The sequence below is a fragment of the Danio aesculapii genome, chromosome 23, assembly GCF_903798145.1.
Source record: "Danio aesculapii chromosome 23, fDanAes4.1, whole genome shotgun sequence".
NCBI lineage: Eukaryota > Metazoa > Chordata > Actinopteri > Cypriniformes > Danionidae > Danio > Danio aesculapii.
In genome coordinates, this window is record NC_079457.1 from 36,130,255 (window position 1) to 36,145,198 (window position 14,944).

The 14,944-nt window shown below is 36.8% G+C and overlaps 1 protein-coding gene across 1 annotated transcript in view; it reads right to left on the reverse strand.

Annotated features, from left to right (window-relative positions):
• Positions 1 to 435: 435 nt before the first annotated feature.
• prpf6 (PRP6 pre-mRNA processing factor 6 homolog (S. cerevisiae)) overlaps positions 436 to 14,944 on the reverse strand; it is a 26,224-nt gene continuing 11,715 nt past the window's right edge. Inside the window, exons 9-15 of the mRNA XM_056448713.1 lie at positions 14,715 to 14,834; positions 6,762 to 6,938; positions 6,435 to 6,568; positions 4,916 to 5,007; positions 4,723 to 4,837; positions 4,441 to 4,567; positions 436 to 889 (exon numbers count right to left, since the gene is read on the reverse strand). Of these exons, the coding sequence (XP_056304688.1) occupies positions 737 to 889; positions 4,441 to 4,567; positions 4,723 to 4,837; positions 4,916 to 5,007; positions 6,435 to 6,568; positions 6,762 to 6,938; positions 14,715 to 14,834 (918 nt within the window). The 3' untranslated portion in view covers positions 436 to 736. The remainder of the gene's footprint in view (positions 890 to 4,440; positions 4,568 to 4,722; positions 4,838 to 4,915; positions 5,008 to 6,434; positions 6,569 to 6,761; positions 6,939 to 14,714; positions 14,835 to 14,944) is intronic.

The following is a 14,944-nucleotide window of genomic DNA, read 5'->3' on the forward strand; positions in this document are numbered from 1 at the left end:
AGAAAGTAGCTCCTCTTACAAAGGATTTTGAAATTCTCTGTGTTTGATTTTCTTTTTTATACACATGATTACGCCATCAAAATGTTGTATAAATATCAAACTGTTGCAATATCACACTCGTATCAGTGCAACGTGGCTGTGTATTGTCACTAGTGGGACACGAAGGATAACGCACGCCATCCACCGGTGCCAATATACAGCCACATCGCACTGCTACTCGTGTGAAACTGCTCATATAACACACTGCTGTTACAGAAAGAAAATTCTATCAAATAAAGTGTGGCATATTGCTAGTGCAAACAACACTGATGCATTTAATTTGAGGAGCAAGCTTATTTGCTGCTGAGGCAACAGCAATCACCTGCAGCATAGAGGTAAAGGCAGACTGGATAGGATTTTTTAGTCTGTGCACCCAATAGAGCTTCACGACAGAACTTTATTTCAAAACAGATCAGACTTTTATTTCCTGATAAACCAGCAAGACATTTACATAAGCCTAGTGAAAAGCAGGATAAGAAGGTGGCGGATAGTTCTGGCAATTAATATTCAAAATGAACTCATGTTTCTTGGTGTAACTAGACTTTACAACAGAGAGGCAACCACTCTAAAAATGGAAAAATAGCCATAAAACACAAAACAAAAATCTCTCAATGACATTCATCCACAGATTCCCTAAAAAAACATATTTGCTAAACCAAACATGCCTGAGTTGTGAATCTGACAATAGTCCCACGGTTTAGAAGGAGTTTTTGATCTTTGAAGCCACGAGGACCAGGATCTCTCCGATGTTCTTCTGCCAGTTGAGGATGTGCTTGGATTCAGCGCACCACAGCTCACCGTGACGCGGTTCTGCATTCTCACAGCGCTTCTTTACCTCATGTTGCTGCTCCTGAGAGAGAGAGAGAGAGAGAGAGAGAGAGAGAGAGAGAGAGAGAAAGAGAGAGAGAGACAGGTTAAGGTGGACTCTCAATGCGTAGTTTTCAGAGACTTTGTAAAGCCTCATGTAGTTTCAATCTCCCGAAGGCTTTGTCTATCTTCAGAAAACAAATAAAGATATTTTAGATGAAATCTGAAGCTCTCTGACCCTCCCTAGGCAGCAACAGTCAAGAGACATTTAATGTTTAGAAAAGAAACCAAAAACATTGTCAAAACATTTCATGTGTCTTCAGCTCCAAAAACACTGTTGTGTTCCAAAAAAAAAAAAAACCAGTAACAACTACAATATTTACCTATACCTTCTCTTAAACGTCAGGTCAGAGTGTGCATTCAATACAGTCAACAGGGCTTGACATTAACTTTTTTTAATCACCAGCCACTTTACTAGCCACTTGTCATTTTCACTAGCCACAATTGTGTTGTTGGGAAAATATATTTTATTTGCATAAATTTGACTTTGTCATGCTAAAACGACTTTTGTGTATGAGCTTGTTCAATGAGCATAAGCAAATGGGCTGTGGTTTCATAGCATCACGTTGCAATAATTTTTTATTTCACATACATTTTCAGGGTTCAATACTAAGGATTTACCATTTTTTTTCTGTGGCCAGACCAAACCAAATATTTCCTTTCCACAAAATTTAAATAATGCGTCAAAACAAGCAAAATACTGCCGTATACACACTTTTTATTCAACATAAATGTAAAAAAAAAAATTGACATTTAAAAAATGATTGTCATGTCTCTAAAATGCACAGTAGTTAGTCCAGGCTAAAGGTCCCGGATCACCAGTTAACTATATATAAATGGAGAATTGATGCGGGTAGACTATTAAAGCAATTTTATTGTAATGGATGATAATTAAAACATAAAAATAACTACAAAAAAAAAAAAAAAAAAAAAAAACAGGCGAAAAACACTGTGTGCGATAATAATGATTGCGTCCACACGATTAACGTTAGGCCCATTAAAGGGCGATGAAACCCCCCGTCTCAACAGGGTGTTATCACACCTCTAGATTGAAAAAAGTCAGGAAAGTGGGTGAGTCCAGCTTTGTTTAGGTGGGGATGTCAAATGGCGAAAGAGGGAAGGGTTTGCATGAAGAGAAGTTTCAGTACATGCACTACAGCTGATTTTCACAGCGGCAAAACAAACACAGACGCAGAGGAGATAGACAGTGACTGCGTTTACATTGACATCAGTAACCGAATTATTTGCCTTGATCTGAATAAAGCAATAATATGATTAAGGTGTTTACATGAGTTGCTTTTTGAATGTTCCTTTCATGACCCCGTTATACATGTTATAGCACATTATTTGATTGACATCATTGCATCATTGCCATGCTATCCACATTTCCTCTGAAGTTTCATGTAATTTAAGGTGTTTCATTTCTAATTTGCCGACTTTAACTGCAGTTTGGCACTTTTACTTTTATTTAAGAAAATTTCATGCATGCCCTCTGTGACAAATGAGATATTGGATACAAGAAACTGCTGGAAAAGTGTTGTTTGAACAGAAGTTTTGATACAGCATGCCGTATGGGAGAAAAAAAAAAAAGCAAAGAACACCGATCACACACTTACCAAATCCGTAGAAAAAAGGACAATCAACACGAACTGGAACAGTGTCTTTTTGAAAAAAACAAACAAAAAAAACTAACAAAAAAAAAAGACTATTGGCAAATCCGGATTTCATAATTTCCAAATGCGAAAAGCTCTCGGGTAAAAAATGTTCCTTCAAAACATATTGTTGTCGCTTGTTAGCAGACCACTGTAATCTACAGTGAAATACCTGAAATCTACCCGCATTTGGCAGGTGTCAGTGTCAAGCCCTGACAGTCAATATGATATATTGCCATTAGGGTCAGCAACACAACACATAAGAGTCATAAATGAACACCCTGATGTGATACAGAAGACACAGGTGAACAAAACCATTTTGTGCATTTTTTTTGTGCACGAAAGTGTTCTTGAAGTTTCGTAGGATTACAGATGAACTACTAAAATCACAAGGAATGTTTTGACAATTTTTTTGGTTCCTTTTTTGGACTATTGCTGTATTATTGAGCGTTGCTGTCTATGGAGGATGAGAGAGCTCTTGCATTTCATTTAAGATATCCTAATTTTTGTTAAAAGATGTACTATTGTTGTACTATTTTTTGTAATAACATAGGGTGACTCAGAGTAATTGTCATAATAAAACAGGTGAACAAAAAGTCAGTACAAAAAGTCAGTTGCAAAACTAATTTAATTATATATATATATATATATATATATATATATATATATATATATATATATATATATATATATATACACCATCTACTATCTATGATTACTTACTGAACATCAACGCTTAACAAATGAAATTAAAACACACATTGCCTAAAACCAAAACTTTTCTTATAAAAAAGTGAAAATAAATAACTTGCACTTTTGGAAAAAAAATAAGTTTCAATGTTATTCATATTAAAAGTAGAAAATAAGCAGTATCTCTTCTAAATCAAATAACTCTTGTATATCCAGTAAATAACATTTTAAACAGTGCACGTCTTGCATCTTTTGTAAACAAATATTTTAATGTAATTAATATAGTAATTAATAATAATTTTAATATAATGACAAAATATGTCGGCTCAAGGCATCTCTGGCGCAGATTCCAATTATTGTCAGTGCAGTGCAAAGTAAAGCTCAAGAATGGGTCCATTGTCCTACTTTACCAGAGATCAGATGTGGCTGCAAAGTGCCTAGAAAAGTATAAATAAAGGCTTAACAAAGAGGGGTCATGTGACTCCACACGCAGTAGGGAAAGTAATTTAAAAAAATTGACCTGGAAAAATTAATCGCTTATAGGTTCTAAATGTCCATTTCGATTAATTGCCCAGCCCTATGTGACACATGCACATCTGCAGTAACTGTTTAATGAAGGCATGTTAAAATGAACCAAAATCTCCAAAGAATGATTTTAGAAATATATTAAAGTAGTTGCTAAGTGTATATTATGGGGTAAAATAGTTTTATTATCATTATTTTTTAAATAAAACATCTCTAAAACAAATATTTAAACCATAAAATGTATATAATGTAAAATTGAATATAATATGAGAATGTTAATTTTATATGATTGCATCATGAAGTGCATATGAGCACAGAAGAATGCTCTTAATAATTAAAATTTCCCTCAGTTATGAAAGAAAAGTGACTGTGTGTCTAATATTGTTTAGCAAATTTGTGAGCTGGTTGATCAAAATCAGCTACCTGGTGAAGCACATGTCATTGTCCTGGAGATTACAAAGATATATGTAGGCTCCGGCTACAATCAGTGAGTTACTATGTTACTAGTAACGTTTAGGAGAAACACATTTATTTAAAACTGTGATCAAAACTGACTACAATGATTTTATTGCACACCTCAGAATCAAGAATTTCAACAGACCAATGAGTAAAATCTTTAACGCTTGACAATCTGTTGATTATCCTATATGCACAAGTAAATGCTTACTTCGGTCCCATGCTGAAGCTCAAATTTATAGAAAACACCCCAAGCATCGCCCAAGTCTGGTTCAATCTTTACTGTCCGCAGGAACCACTCTCTCGCCTTTGTTATTTTTCTTTCGCTCCAGAACAACCTGTAGACAAACAGAGACAGTGATAGCTTAAATGGGGGAAAAAAAGGTCAGACCGTTGGACAACAAAAAACAAAACAAAACAAAATAACATGACTGTGATTGGGGAAAGTGGAATTTAAGGATGGGAGAATTCTGGCAAGAGTCTGCAGTCTTACTTGGCCACTGCCAGAAGCACATGAGGATCGTGTTCACACTTTTTTAGAGCGTCGACACTCTTGGTCTTGCGCTGAGGTCTGGCCTCCAGGAAGACTGCTTCAGACCACAGGATACCTAAACAGGAAGATGGGAGTGTTGAGGAGTCAAGCATACACGAGCTAATGAAGAGCTTGATCAAAGATAACGCCTTACCAGAGTTGGGACATTCTTGAAGGGCTTTGGCCATGAGAGTGTTTGCAATGTTTTTCAATCCCGCTCTATATTCAAGTCGGACAGACTCCAGCCTAGAGACAATTAGATCAAATGATGTATTATTTGTTGCTGATATTCTGTCATTAAAAGGCTCCTATTATGCAAAATCAACTTTTGGAAGCTGTTTGGACACAACTGTGTGTAAGTATAGTGTGCCCACAGTTATATTTGACTGATATCAAAACAAAAAAAATCTCTTTTTCTAATTTTCTGATGCTAAAAATAGGATCCAAATCCATATTTCACACTAAGCATATTTCACACAAGCTGTCCAATTGACATCAGAAAAGGTCGATCATTCAAGAGCGAAGCAAATGGTCAGATTTTAATAAAAGATTACCAAATAAACATTTTTATTTAGTGTATAAACTTAAACAGATAATTTTTTACCTCAATACTAACAACGTGCACTTTGCAAAATAAGCATTGTAAAATCTGATTTAATGTGGACTTTAATGCTGAGAAGCAGTTAGCTTTAAATCAATCAGCTGTTCAATTTAATCAAATGTGATTTACTGGATTGTCGAATTGCAGAGCTTGGGCAAACATATCCATAAGGCTAAAAGCAGATGCATTCTTAACTGCTGCTTTCTCACCATTGCCATTTTTCATTGATTGCGTTATCTTTATTATTTTTTATAACTGTTTTAGTTTATTTAGGGTTTTCCCCTTTAATTGAAAGGACAGTGGAGACTATAGACAGGAAAGTGTGGGGTGCAGAGAGAGGAGAAGGATTGGCATACAGGGTTTCCACGCTTCCATAAACAGCCAATTCAAGGATGTTCAGGGACTTTTTAAAGCACCATTAAATTCAAATCAAGTGATAATCACCATTATAATTCACAACCCCAGCATATAGCGCCATGAAAGGCCAAACTGTACTTAACATTTCACTTACACTTAATATTTACATTAAAAATAACAGAGTGATAATAAAACTTCAAAAATCAAACCTGAATACAAAACTGGTAATATTCAAATATTGTTTCTGAAATATTTATAAAATGTCTATTATTTGACGTAGTTCTTGTACAAGATTTTAATCTAGGATTTTTAAATTATAAATGTAGTTTTTTTTTAATTCTGTTTTTTCCAGCAGCTTCACAATTGTTGCAATAACCTCAAAAACTAATTTCAAATTTAATTCAAGCATTTTCAAGCATTTCAAATACTTTCCAGGCCTTGAATTCCTATTGTCTGAAATTCAAGTACTATCAAAAAGCATGGGAACCCTAGACATAAGACGCCGAGGCAGGAATCAAACTCAGGTCGCTGTGAACACCAGCGTGCCATATGTCGAGGCACTAACCACTAGGCTATTGGCGTCGACTTTTGATTGCATTATTAAATGGAAAGCAAGTAGCACATATTTACAATAACATAACTCTCAATGTTCTCAATGAAGTTTTGAAAAGGCACTGTATTGAATTGCAATGTAAATTCCAGAATGATTTCTTACCAAAGTTCAGGGCTTTGTGGATTCTTGAGGCGAGCTTTCTCCAAGATGGCTCGAGCACGTGTGAGCTGCCCAACTTTCTCTTCCAGCCGAGACAGAAGCAGCCATAAAGACATGGAGTGGGGGCACTTCTTCAGCTGAACAGCACACAACACAGAGGAGTTAGAAGAACATCATGGTAACATTTTGCACATTTTTTTAAGTCCATTCTTAAAAATACATGGAATGAACTGGATTATTCACAAATAGAAAAATCAACAAACTGTTTGCATTCACTATTTAAAAAAAAATAACAAAAAGGCATCTCTCCTCAAGAGCCCTAAAACATACTCCTTGGTTGTAGGCCTCTCGTGCTCTATCGATGCTCTCGGACTGTTCCTCAATCTGTCCTCTCATCATCCAAAGTTTGGGGAAATCTTCATAATGCTTCAGGGCCTCCGTGCACAACTCCTGTGCAGCTTCAATATTACCCAGCACCCACTCCAGTCTCACAGACTTCATGAACACCTACAAAAAAAAAAAAAAAAAGACACAAAACAGTTAGGACATCTTAAATTATGCTTCTAATAATCTTATCCAGAAGACATTTTGACTATGGAGTTAGACTCAATGATTAATTAGATTTGCAATAAAAACGTGATATCATAAAAAGTTTTTTTTTTTAAAGTGCAAAGGCTGTGATTATAGTAGTAAAGAGGAAATATCACGTCATGTTTTTCCATATTTTCTGACATTATTGGTACAGCATATGTAGTCATATAGTACAGTCCTATAACGCATTCAGGGAGCTGCTATGAACATGCAGGGTAATGAAATTGCCATGAATGCATGCCTGCTTTTCAGTTGGAATTTTGCTTTGAACATCTTGACTTAGCGTCATCTAGTGGTGGTGTTTGGATCTCTTGAGCCCACAGCATAAAAGCTAAAAACTTTGATAAAACTAAAACTAATAATTTCAGTAATTAGTATTGTTGTGCATGAGGTTATGGTTTATGGGGACACAAATTTGTAAAATGACAAGGGCATGACCTAAATATTACAATGTTGAGGTGGTTTATGAGGATATGCCCTGCATCCTCATAAATCAAAGAATAATATCATACTTAACAGGGTCCTTTCTAGGGCTGGGCGATATGGCAAGAATGCAATTTCTATAATTATTTTCCATATTGAACAATAGCGATATATATTTTGATTTAAGTTGTTCATGCTTCCAGATTTAAGAGTACCCCAACAATGGCTGAAACCACAAAAATGAAAGGGTTCATTAAATGGCATAACATATTATCGGCCGATAAATCTATCATGGATCAGCTGTGATCGCCGCTGCAGTGTTGCCAGATGTTGCTGACTAATTCCTGCCCAAAAACTATCCAAAACCCACCGAAATACCTATCCAAAACCGCCAAATCTGGCAACACTGTGCCGCTGCAGTTTATCAGTGTCACTCATCGATGAACAGCACCTGCGAAGTAAAATATAAAATTGTGTATGGAAAGCATCATCAATGCAAAGTGATGCACCGAGACATGGAATTGAACCGAATCAATGGCATGATGTGATTGTAACCGAATCAAACCGTGAGATCAGTGTAGGTTCATACCTCTACAAAAAAAAAATGTAGTTTAAGTAGAGTAAAAGTTACTGTTGTAAATACTAAAAGTATGAGCCCTTCTAATAGTGCTCAAAAGTGAGAATTACTCTATGAACATTTTTCCACCGTATACCCTGCAAATTAAAAATTAGTAGGTATATACACTAGATATTGCATACGGGCCCTGAGCATGCATCAATAGCGCCGACTAAAGCCAATCTGAAGATACTGGACTAGTGCTGTGTACGGGTGTATCAACAAGCAAACAAAGAAAACAAAGCACAGAGGCATTACAAAGTAGCACCAACTTGCTCTAAATTAGATTCAACTTTATTGTCATTACACATGTACAAGTACAAGGCAACGAAATGCAGTTTCGGTCTAACCAGCAGTGCAATAGCAGCAAGTGCAGGATATAGGTATAAGTTATAAAGTGCAGTTATAGAAAAATTATGGTGATATTTACAGATGGATGTACTATGAACATTATATACAGGTTGTATTAGCTATGAACAGATTTACAATAAATTAATATATGTACAGGATGCTATTAATAATCAGAAGTGTGCAGATAGACAAACAATTACAAATGTCCATATGCAGTGGGTATGTACAGTTCAAATAAATGAATCAGTGCAATGAATATGTGCAAACTTTAAATGTGCAAATGTTAAATAGCGCAGTGATTGTGAGGAGTACAAGTTAGAGGAGTGTGGGGGTGTATTGGGGGGGCAAAAGGGTCAGTGAGGGGTAGAGTTCAAAAGGGAGACAGCTCTGGGGAAAAAGCTGTTCCTCAGTCTGCTGGTTTTTGTCCGCGGGAGCCTGAAGCGCCTGCCAGAAGGCAGGAGAGAATACAGTCTGTGAGCAGGGTGAGAGGTGTCCTTAAGAATACTGCGTGCTCTGAACAGACAGTGTTTCTTCTGGATGTCCTCTATGGCTGGCAGTGTAGTCCCTGTGATGCGTTGGGCAGTTTTCACCACCCGCTGCAGTGCCTTACGCTCAGCAACAGAGCAGCTTCCATACTAGACTGTGACGCAGTTGGTCAGGATGCTTTCTATTGTGCAGCAGTAGAAGTTTACCAAGACAGCTGATGAAAGCTGGTTCTTCTTAAGCTGCCTCAAGAAGAATAGGCGCTGGTGAGCCTTCTTGACCAGGCTGGAGGTGTTGGTGGTCCAGGAAAGGTCCTTTGAGATGTGGGTCCCCAGGAACTTGAAGGATGAGGCAGGCTCAACGGCCATCCCATTAATGTGGATGGGATCATGTGAGCCTGTTCGTCCCCTCCTGAAGTCCTCAATGAGCTCCTTGGTCTTGTTGGTGTTAAGGAGCAGATAATTGTCAGTGCACCAAGTGGCCAGATGCTGTATCTCCTCCCTGTAGGCAGTCTCATTATTATTGCTGATTAGACCAATCACTGTGGTGTCATCTGCAAATTTGATGATGGTGTTGGATCTGTTCATAGGCCTACAGTCGATGGTAAAAAGGTAAAAAGGGAGTAGAGGAAGGGGCTCAGCACGCAGCCCTGTGGTACACCAGTGTTGAGTGTGAAGGTGGTGGAGCAGATGTGGCCTGATCTAACATTCTGAGGTCTGTTAGTCAGAAAGTCCATAACCCAGTTGCAGAGAGACCTGTCGATATCCAGGTCTCTGAGTTTGATCAGTAACTTAGAGGGTATGACAGTGTTGAATGCTGAGCTGAAGTCAACAAACAGCATTCGGGCATAAGTGTATTTATTGTCCAGGTGTGTGAAGACTGAGTGCAGTGCTATGGAGACGGCATCTTCTGTGCTCTTGTTGCCACGGTAGGCAAACTACTAAAATACTTGGCTTATGCTAGTTTTGTTCAAGAAAACCAGCAAAAATGTAAATCAAATATATGACACCAAGATGCTGCGGTGCCAGAAACTTCTATTATTGTTGGCTAAGTGAAGTAATGGCTAGTTTTGTTAAGTCACTTTTAAGGGACGCAGGGATATCGATGGTTCACACAAGTCGTTCATAACAGAGATTCATTCACAAACGAAAGTCGCTCCATCCGTTAGAATTAGAAGTAAAAACGGGAGAGGGGGTGTGTTTCAGGACATGGATCAAACCAAATTTAACAGGGAGGGAGGATGTAGAAATGTTAGAGGACGTTATCTGTCGATGTAGAAAAGTGATTTAAAATGATAATTTTCATACTTTAAAAAAATATTTGCATACTGACCATCTTTAAAACTGATCATAGATATCTGGATATATGTGTATATATCTTGGGCTTCTGATGGCCAGTCCTTCACTGCACCTTGGTCTCACATTCATTTCAAAGAAGCGCTACCCTGTACTAAAATGGCGGCTCTAAAACCTGGCAGACAACAACAGTGTAGGCGACATCTAATGTAAATATTGGTTAAAATGTAGCATGCATTATTTTCTTTTAAGGATGTTTTAAGAGCAAGTTAAAATATTTGTCATTCATGGACTGTAAATTTAAACTGTGACCTCAATTTAATGTTAGAACACAATACATTAATGTATTCACCTATAATAAGCCATCAGAAATGCATTTACTAAGAGTGAAATCTGTGTAACCTAGGGGGCTTTTGCTACCTAGCTATGCCAATATGTAAATGCTCAGGATATGACCTTTGACTCCTAATTAACAAGCTACAAGTGTTTAGCAGTTGGTGCTGCAATTCAAGCTTATGAAGCACTGATAATAAAGATGTGATTTGTGCATGTGTGTGAAAACGTAATATTCTGTAATAGTTCATTTAGTGATTGTTGAAGGCTATTTGGAGATTTTAGTCTTCATTCAGTAGACATGAATCTTATCAAACTTATCCAAACTTCCAGCTCACAACCCCCAAAATAACAATTCCAGCGACTCGCAACCCACACCATCATCGTAAGTGGTTGCAAACATACAAACATTGCACACAACAGTGCACACACACCAATAGGAACTATATAAAACAACCTTACTGGCAACACAACAAAACAGTCTAATAACTAGATCATTTTTATAGTCATTATTCATTTGTTTAATTTAATATTAACCCCTCTTAATGAGAATGGCACACACAATGTTTACAGCACAAGACTATTCTTGGTTTAATTTTGAAGACTGCCACTTGAAGGTCGCCACTTTGGGAACCACTGGTCTAAACAGTCTCTTGGTCGTTGCGTGTAATGATTTCGTGTCTTGGACACTTTTAATGCTTCCACACTGACATGTTTGCTGAATATATAGCGTCGGTGTCTTGAGGTCAGCCTGTCTGATGTGATTTTTCTATAAAGTGATTTTGTGGGATGGGAATAACAGAACTGATTATTCTATTTAATCAATCACCAACAAAAAAAGAAAGTGGTGACTATGGATTGAAAGAAAATAATGCAGTAAAAGTACCAACAAAGCCCTAAATATGCATTGAAGTAAAAGTAAAAATACACATTTTCTGTACCAATCCCAAAAATTACTTACAGTAATTTGAGTATTTGTAATTCATTACCCATTACAAATGTGTGTGTGTTTGGGGGTTTGGAGGGGGTTGGGTGGTGTGGGATGAAGTGAATGTTGATGAGTAAACTATTAATGATGTGAATTTTGATATGATAACTATTAATTGTACAACACACTAACGGTCATCATTTATTGCATTCCTTCTTGAATGATACAGAAGATTAAGAAATAAAGATAGAGATTTAGCTTTCAATTGCGATATTGGTAAAAAAAATCATTCATCATCTAAAAATGTCAGCCCTACTATTTAGGAAGGTGTAAAGGTGTCTATATGTAAAAAAAAAATGAGCAGCCAGAAAGATTTTTGATATTCATATCCCGTATAAAGCTCACATGGCTAGTTTCCATAGATGCAGGAAAACATAATTTGTGTGTTTTTTTAATAACATTATCACTTATGAGAAATCCTGCCAAGTGCTTGAGGTACATTTGATCCTTTGATATGTGCGTAGATGCTGACACTCTTTCCTGGAGCCAAGAGTTAAACAAGCCCAGGCAAGAGACCATTCGAACACCTTCCATCCTCTGCACCATTTACTCCCAAAAATCCCACGCTTCTTTATAGAGTAAAGAGCAAACATGTGCTGTGAGGTGGTTGCCATCCACTTATAGACCTCAACTCACATAATCTCTGGCCACAAACTACTAACACTGTGCAAAACCAACCATCTAAATGTTCAAACAAGCAGACCTTGTTTAGTGTTGACTTTTGATTAGATCACATCAGTCTCATTTCAAACACGACAGGCTCATTTGTTCATATTGGTGAAGCAGAGACCAGAGTTTTCTTACTTTTATGGCAAGATTAAGCCTTAAACCACAGGTAGCCTCTTCTATGGATAAGCATTTTTAATCTTCTACAAATAACGCAGCTGACATATGCAAGCATGGCGCTCACTTTGCAAAAACCAAACAAATAAAAAAAAGATATTAAAAGTGTAAAACTGTGCATTGACTGTAGGAAGCCTTTTAAAATTAAGTTAGAATGATCCTATAATTCAAGTAATTAAAAAAAAATCTAAGCAGTGTTTTCCGGAATATCAGTACATGAGCTTGAACACAAATGTGATACAGGTTTTATACAGAAGAAGTTTAATAGTGTGACTGAGTACTCATGAGTGCTCATCATTACTAACGAGCAAGTAATACTTTAGAAATAATGTTGTCATTTTTTTCTGTTTTTATTGCAGTAACACTATTAAAATAGTTCCAAAAGAAGCTTATAAGCCAAGTCAAATACCTAAACCCTAAATCAGCACAAAAACACTCAAAATATTTCAAAAATATTGATATCACTAAATTAGATTTTCTTTTTGTCAATATGGCACACTACTAGTCAGTAGCTAAGCTGTGCAGATGCCTTATTCTTAAAGAAATTCTTTAGTATGAAAGAAAAAAAAAGAGCAAAATTACTTAACAAATAAAAATTTACATAGAAATTAAAACAATTCTGAAGTATTAATGAAAACAAAGGATGCACCAAGTTTTTGCACTTTCAGTTTTCAGCTGAAAGAGGTGTGACGCACACCTCTCAAAAACTGTAACTACACGTCATAACGACGAACAGTGCAAGTTCTGTGATTGGTCGGCTTTGTAGCGATGGTGAGTGTGTGCGGTGTTAAGAGCTACAAGCCTGATGGAGCGAGTGTCTACAAGTGTCAAGTCCTGTGGAGGAGCTCCAGATGAAAACTTTTGTTTTGTGTTTACCTTATGATTAAAGTTGTTGCATATCCGGCAGTTCCAACCTCTGAAGTTTTACCTACTTGTAATGTTCAGAACAAACAAAATACCAGCGAAGAAACTTGACACCTACTGCCAGCTAGCATTTCGAAAGTGTTATTGAAGACCAACACAAACAGCACGCAGAACTATATGCACAAGGCAGGCGCAGTGGGTCACACCAATCACTCAACGCAAAAGTATAAATCAACCTTCAAGCATGAGTGATTTACATGTAAAGTCTACGCAAAGACAGCATAGACATCCCGTCGCACGGTTTGCACAAATGAGGCAATGGGGCATTTGATGTGGGTAACGCACGATTTGCTCGAGTTTATAAAAATGAACATCGGCAAAAACTCGCACCACGTAAACAATCCATATCACAAAGCACAGCTACCCTATGAACAAAATCCATGTCAGCCATTTTGCAACGAAACTGGAGTGATTTTGTGTCTGTTGTGACGTGAATTTCACGTGTGAAGCAAACTGCACTAATAAGATTAGTGTTATTATTGTTTTGTCTCAAACATTTGCTAAAAAAATAATAATATTATGTAGACAATGTTGGTGAAAATGTAAAAATTGTATACACTCACATGTGATTTCACAGCTGTGAATACATCATTATTCAACTCAATGCATACAGTTTTTACTGTATAAATACAGTAAGCTATGAGTAAAATTAGCTCAGTATCACTTAAAATATTGTTTACATAAGCGATACACATCGCCAGCTGGAAATAACATTTTACTGTCAATAAAATTATTATTTTATTACATAGTTTTTTTTTTGAACAAGCTTAATTTAAGTTAAGATAAATTGAATTTTTTTTTACAAAATTACCTTATATTATTAAATAAATACATGTATAATAAAATACTATACTAAAACTACACTTGATAACAGCCAGTCTGCAGTAAATCTTTCAGACAACCCCATATGGTTTATTAAAAATGATAATTCTAATTCCATAAATAGATTTTTTTAAATACTTTGTTTATTTGAACAGTAAATATAAGCAACACATTCTGCAATAACTCATTTTAAGTTTTCACAATGCATCTAATGAGGCACAAGTTGTCAATGTGGCAACTTTAAAAGGAAGTAGAAGTAGATTTGTTTGTTTAACCCCAAGTTTAACCTCATCTTCTCTGACAGGTAAATATGTAAGCTTCAGATTTCACCTCACTTAACTTCCCGAACACAAACCTGTCTGTCATACATTGATATGCCTAAAAAAATACACACGTTTGCCTTTTAAAAATTGTCTTCCAAAAAAATCACATCAAAAAGCCTGTTGCTCAAGCACTTATTCGAAACGCCTCACCCTTCGTCTATCACATCATTTATCTCTCCAAATCAAAACAAAAGAGAAATGGCAACTTGCAAAAGCCAAACACAGTGTGTTCCCGACAGACGGGTGTCCCCCACGTGACATATCTGTTTCTCTGAACAGTGGGCCACTCACCCTGGCAGTGGGGGCGCTGCTCCGGGCTTTGGCCAGCAGCCTGCGGGCTCTCTCGTACTCATTATTCTCCGATTCCAGCTTCACGGCAGCCAGCCAAATCTCCTCACTGTTGGGGTTAGCCTAGCACATTGAGAAAGACACAAAAAGAGGAGGGATGAGTGAAGTTTTTACTGGCCATCATCCCAGTGAACGCTTAGATGGAGTAAAAGTGGAATGATGGGTTTCAGAAA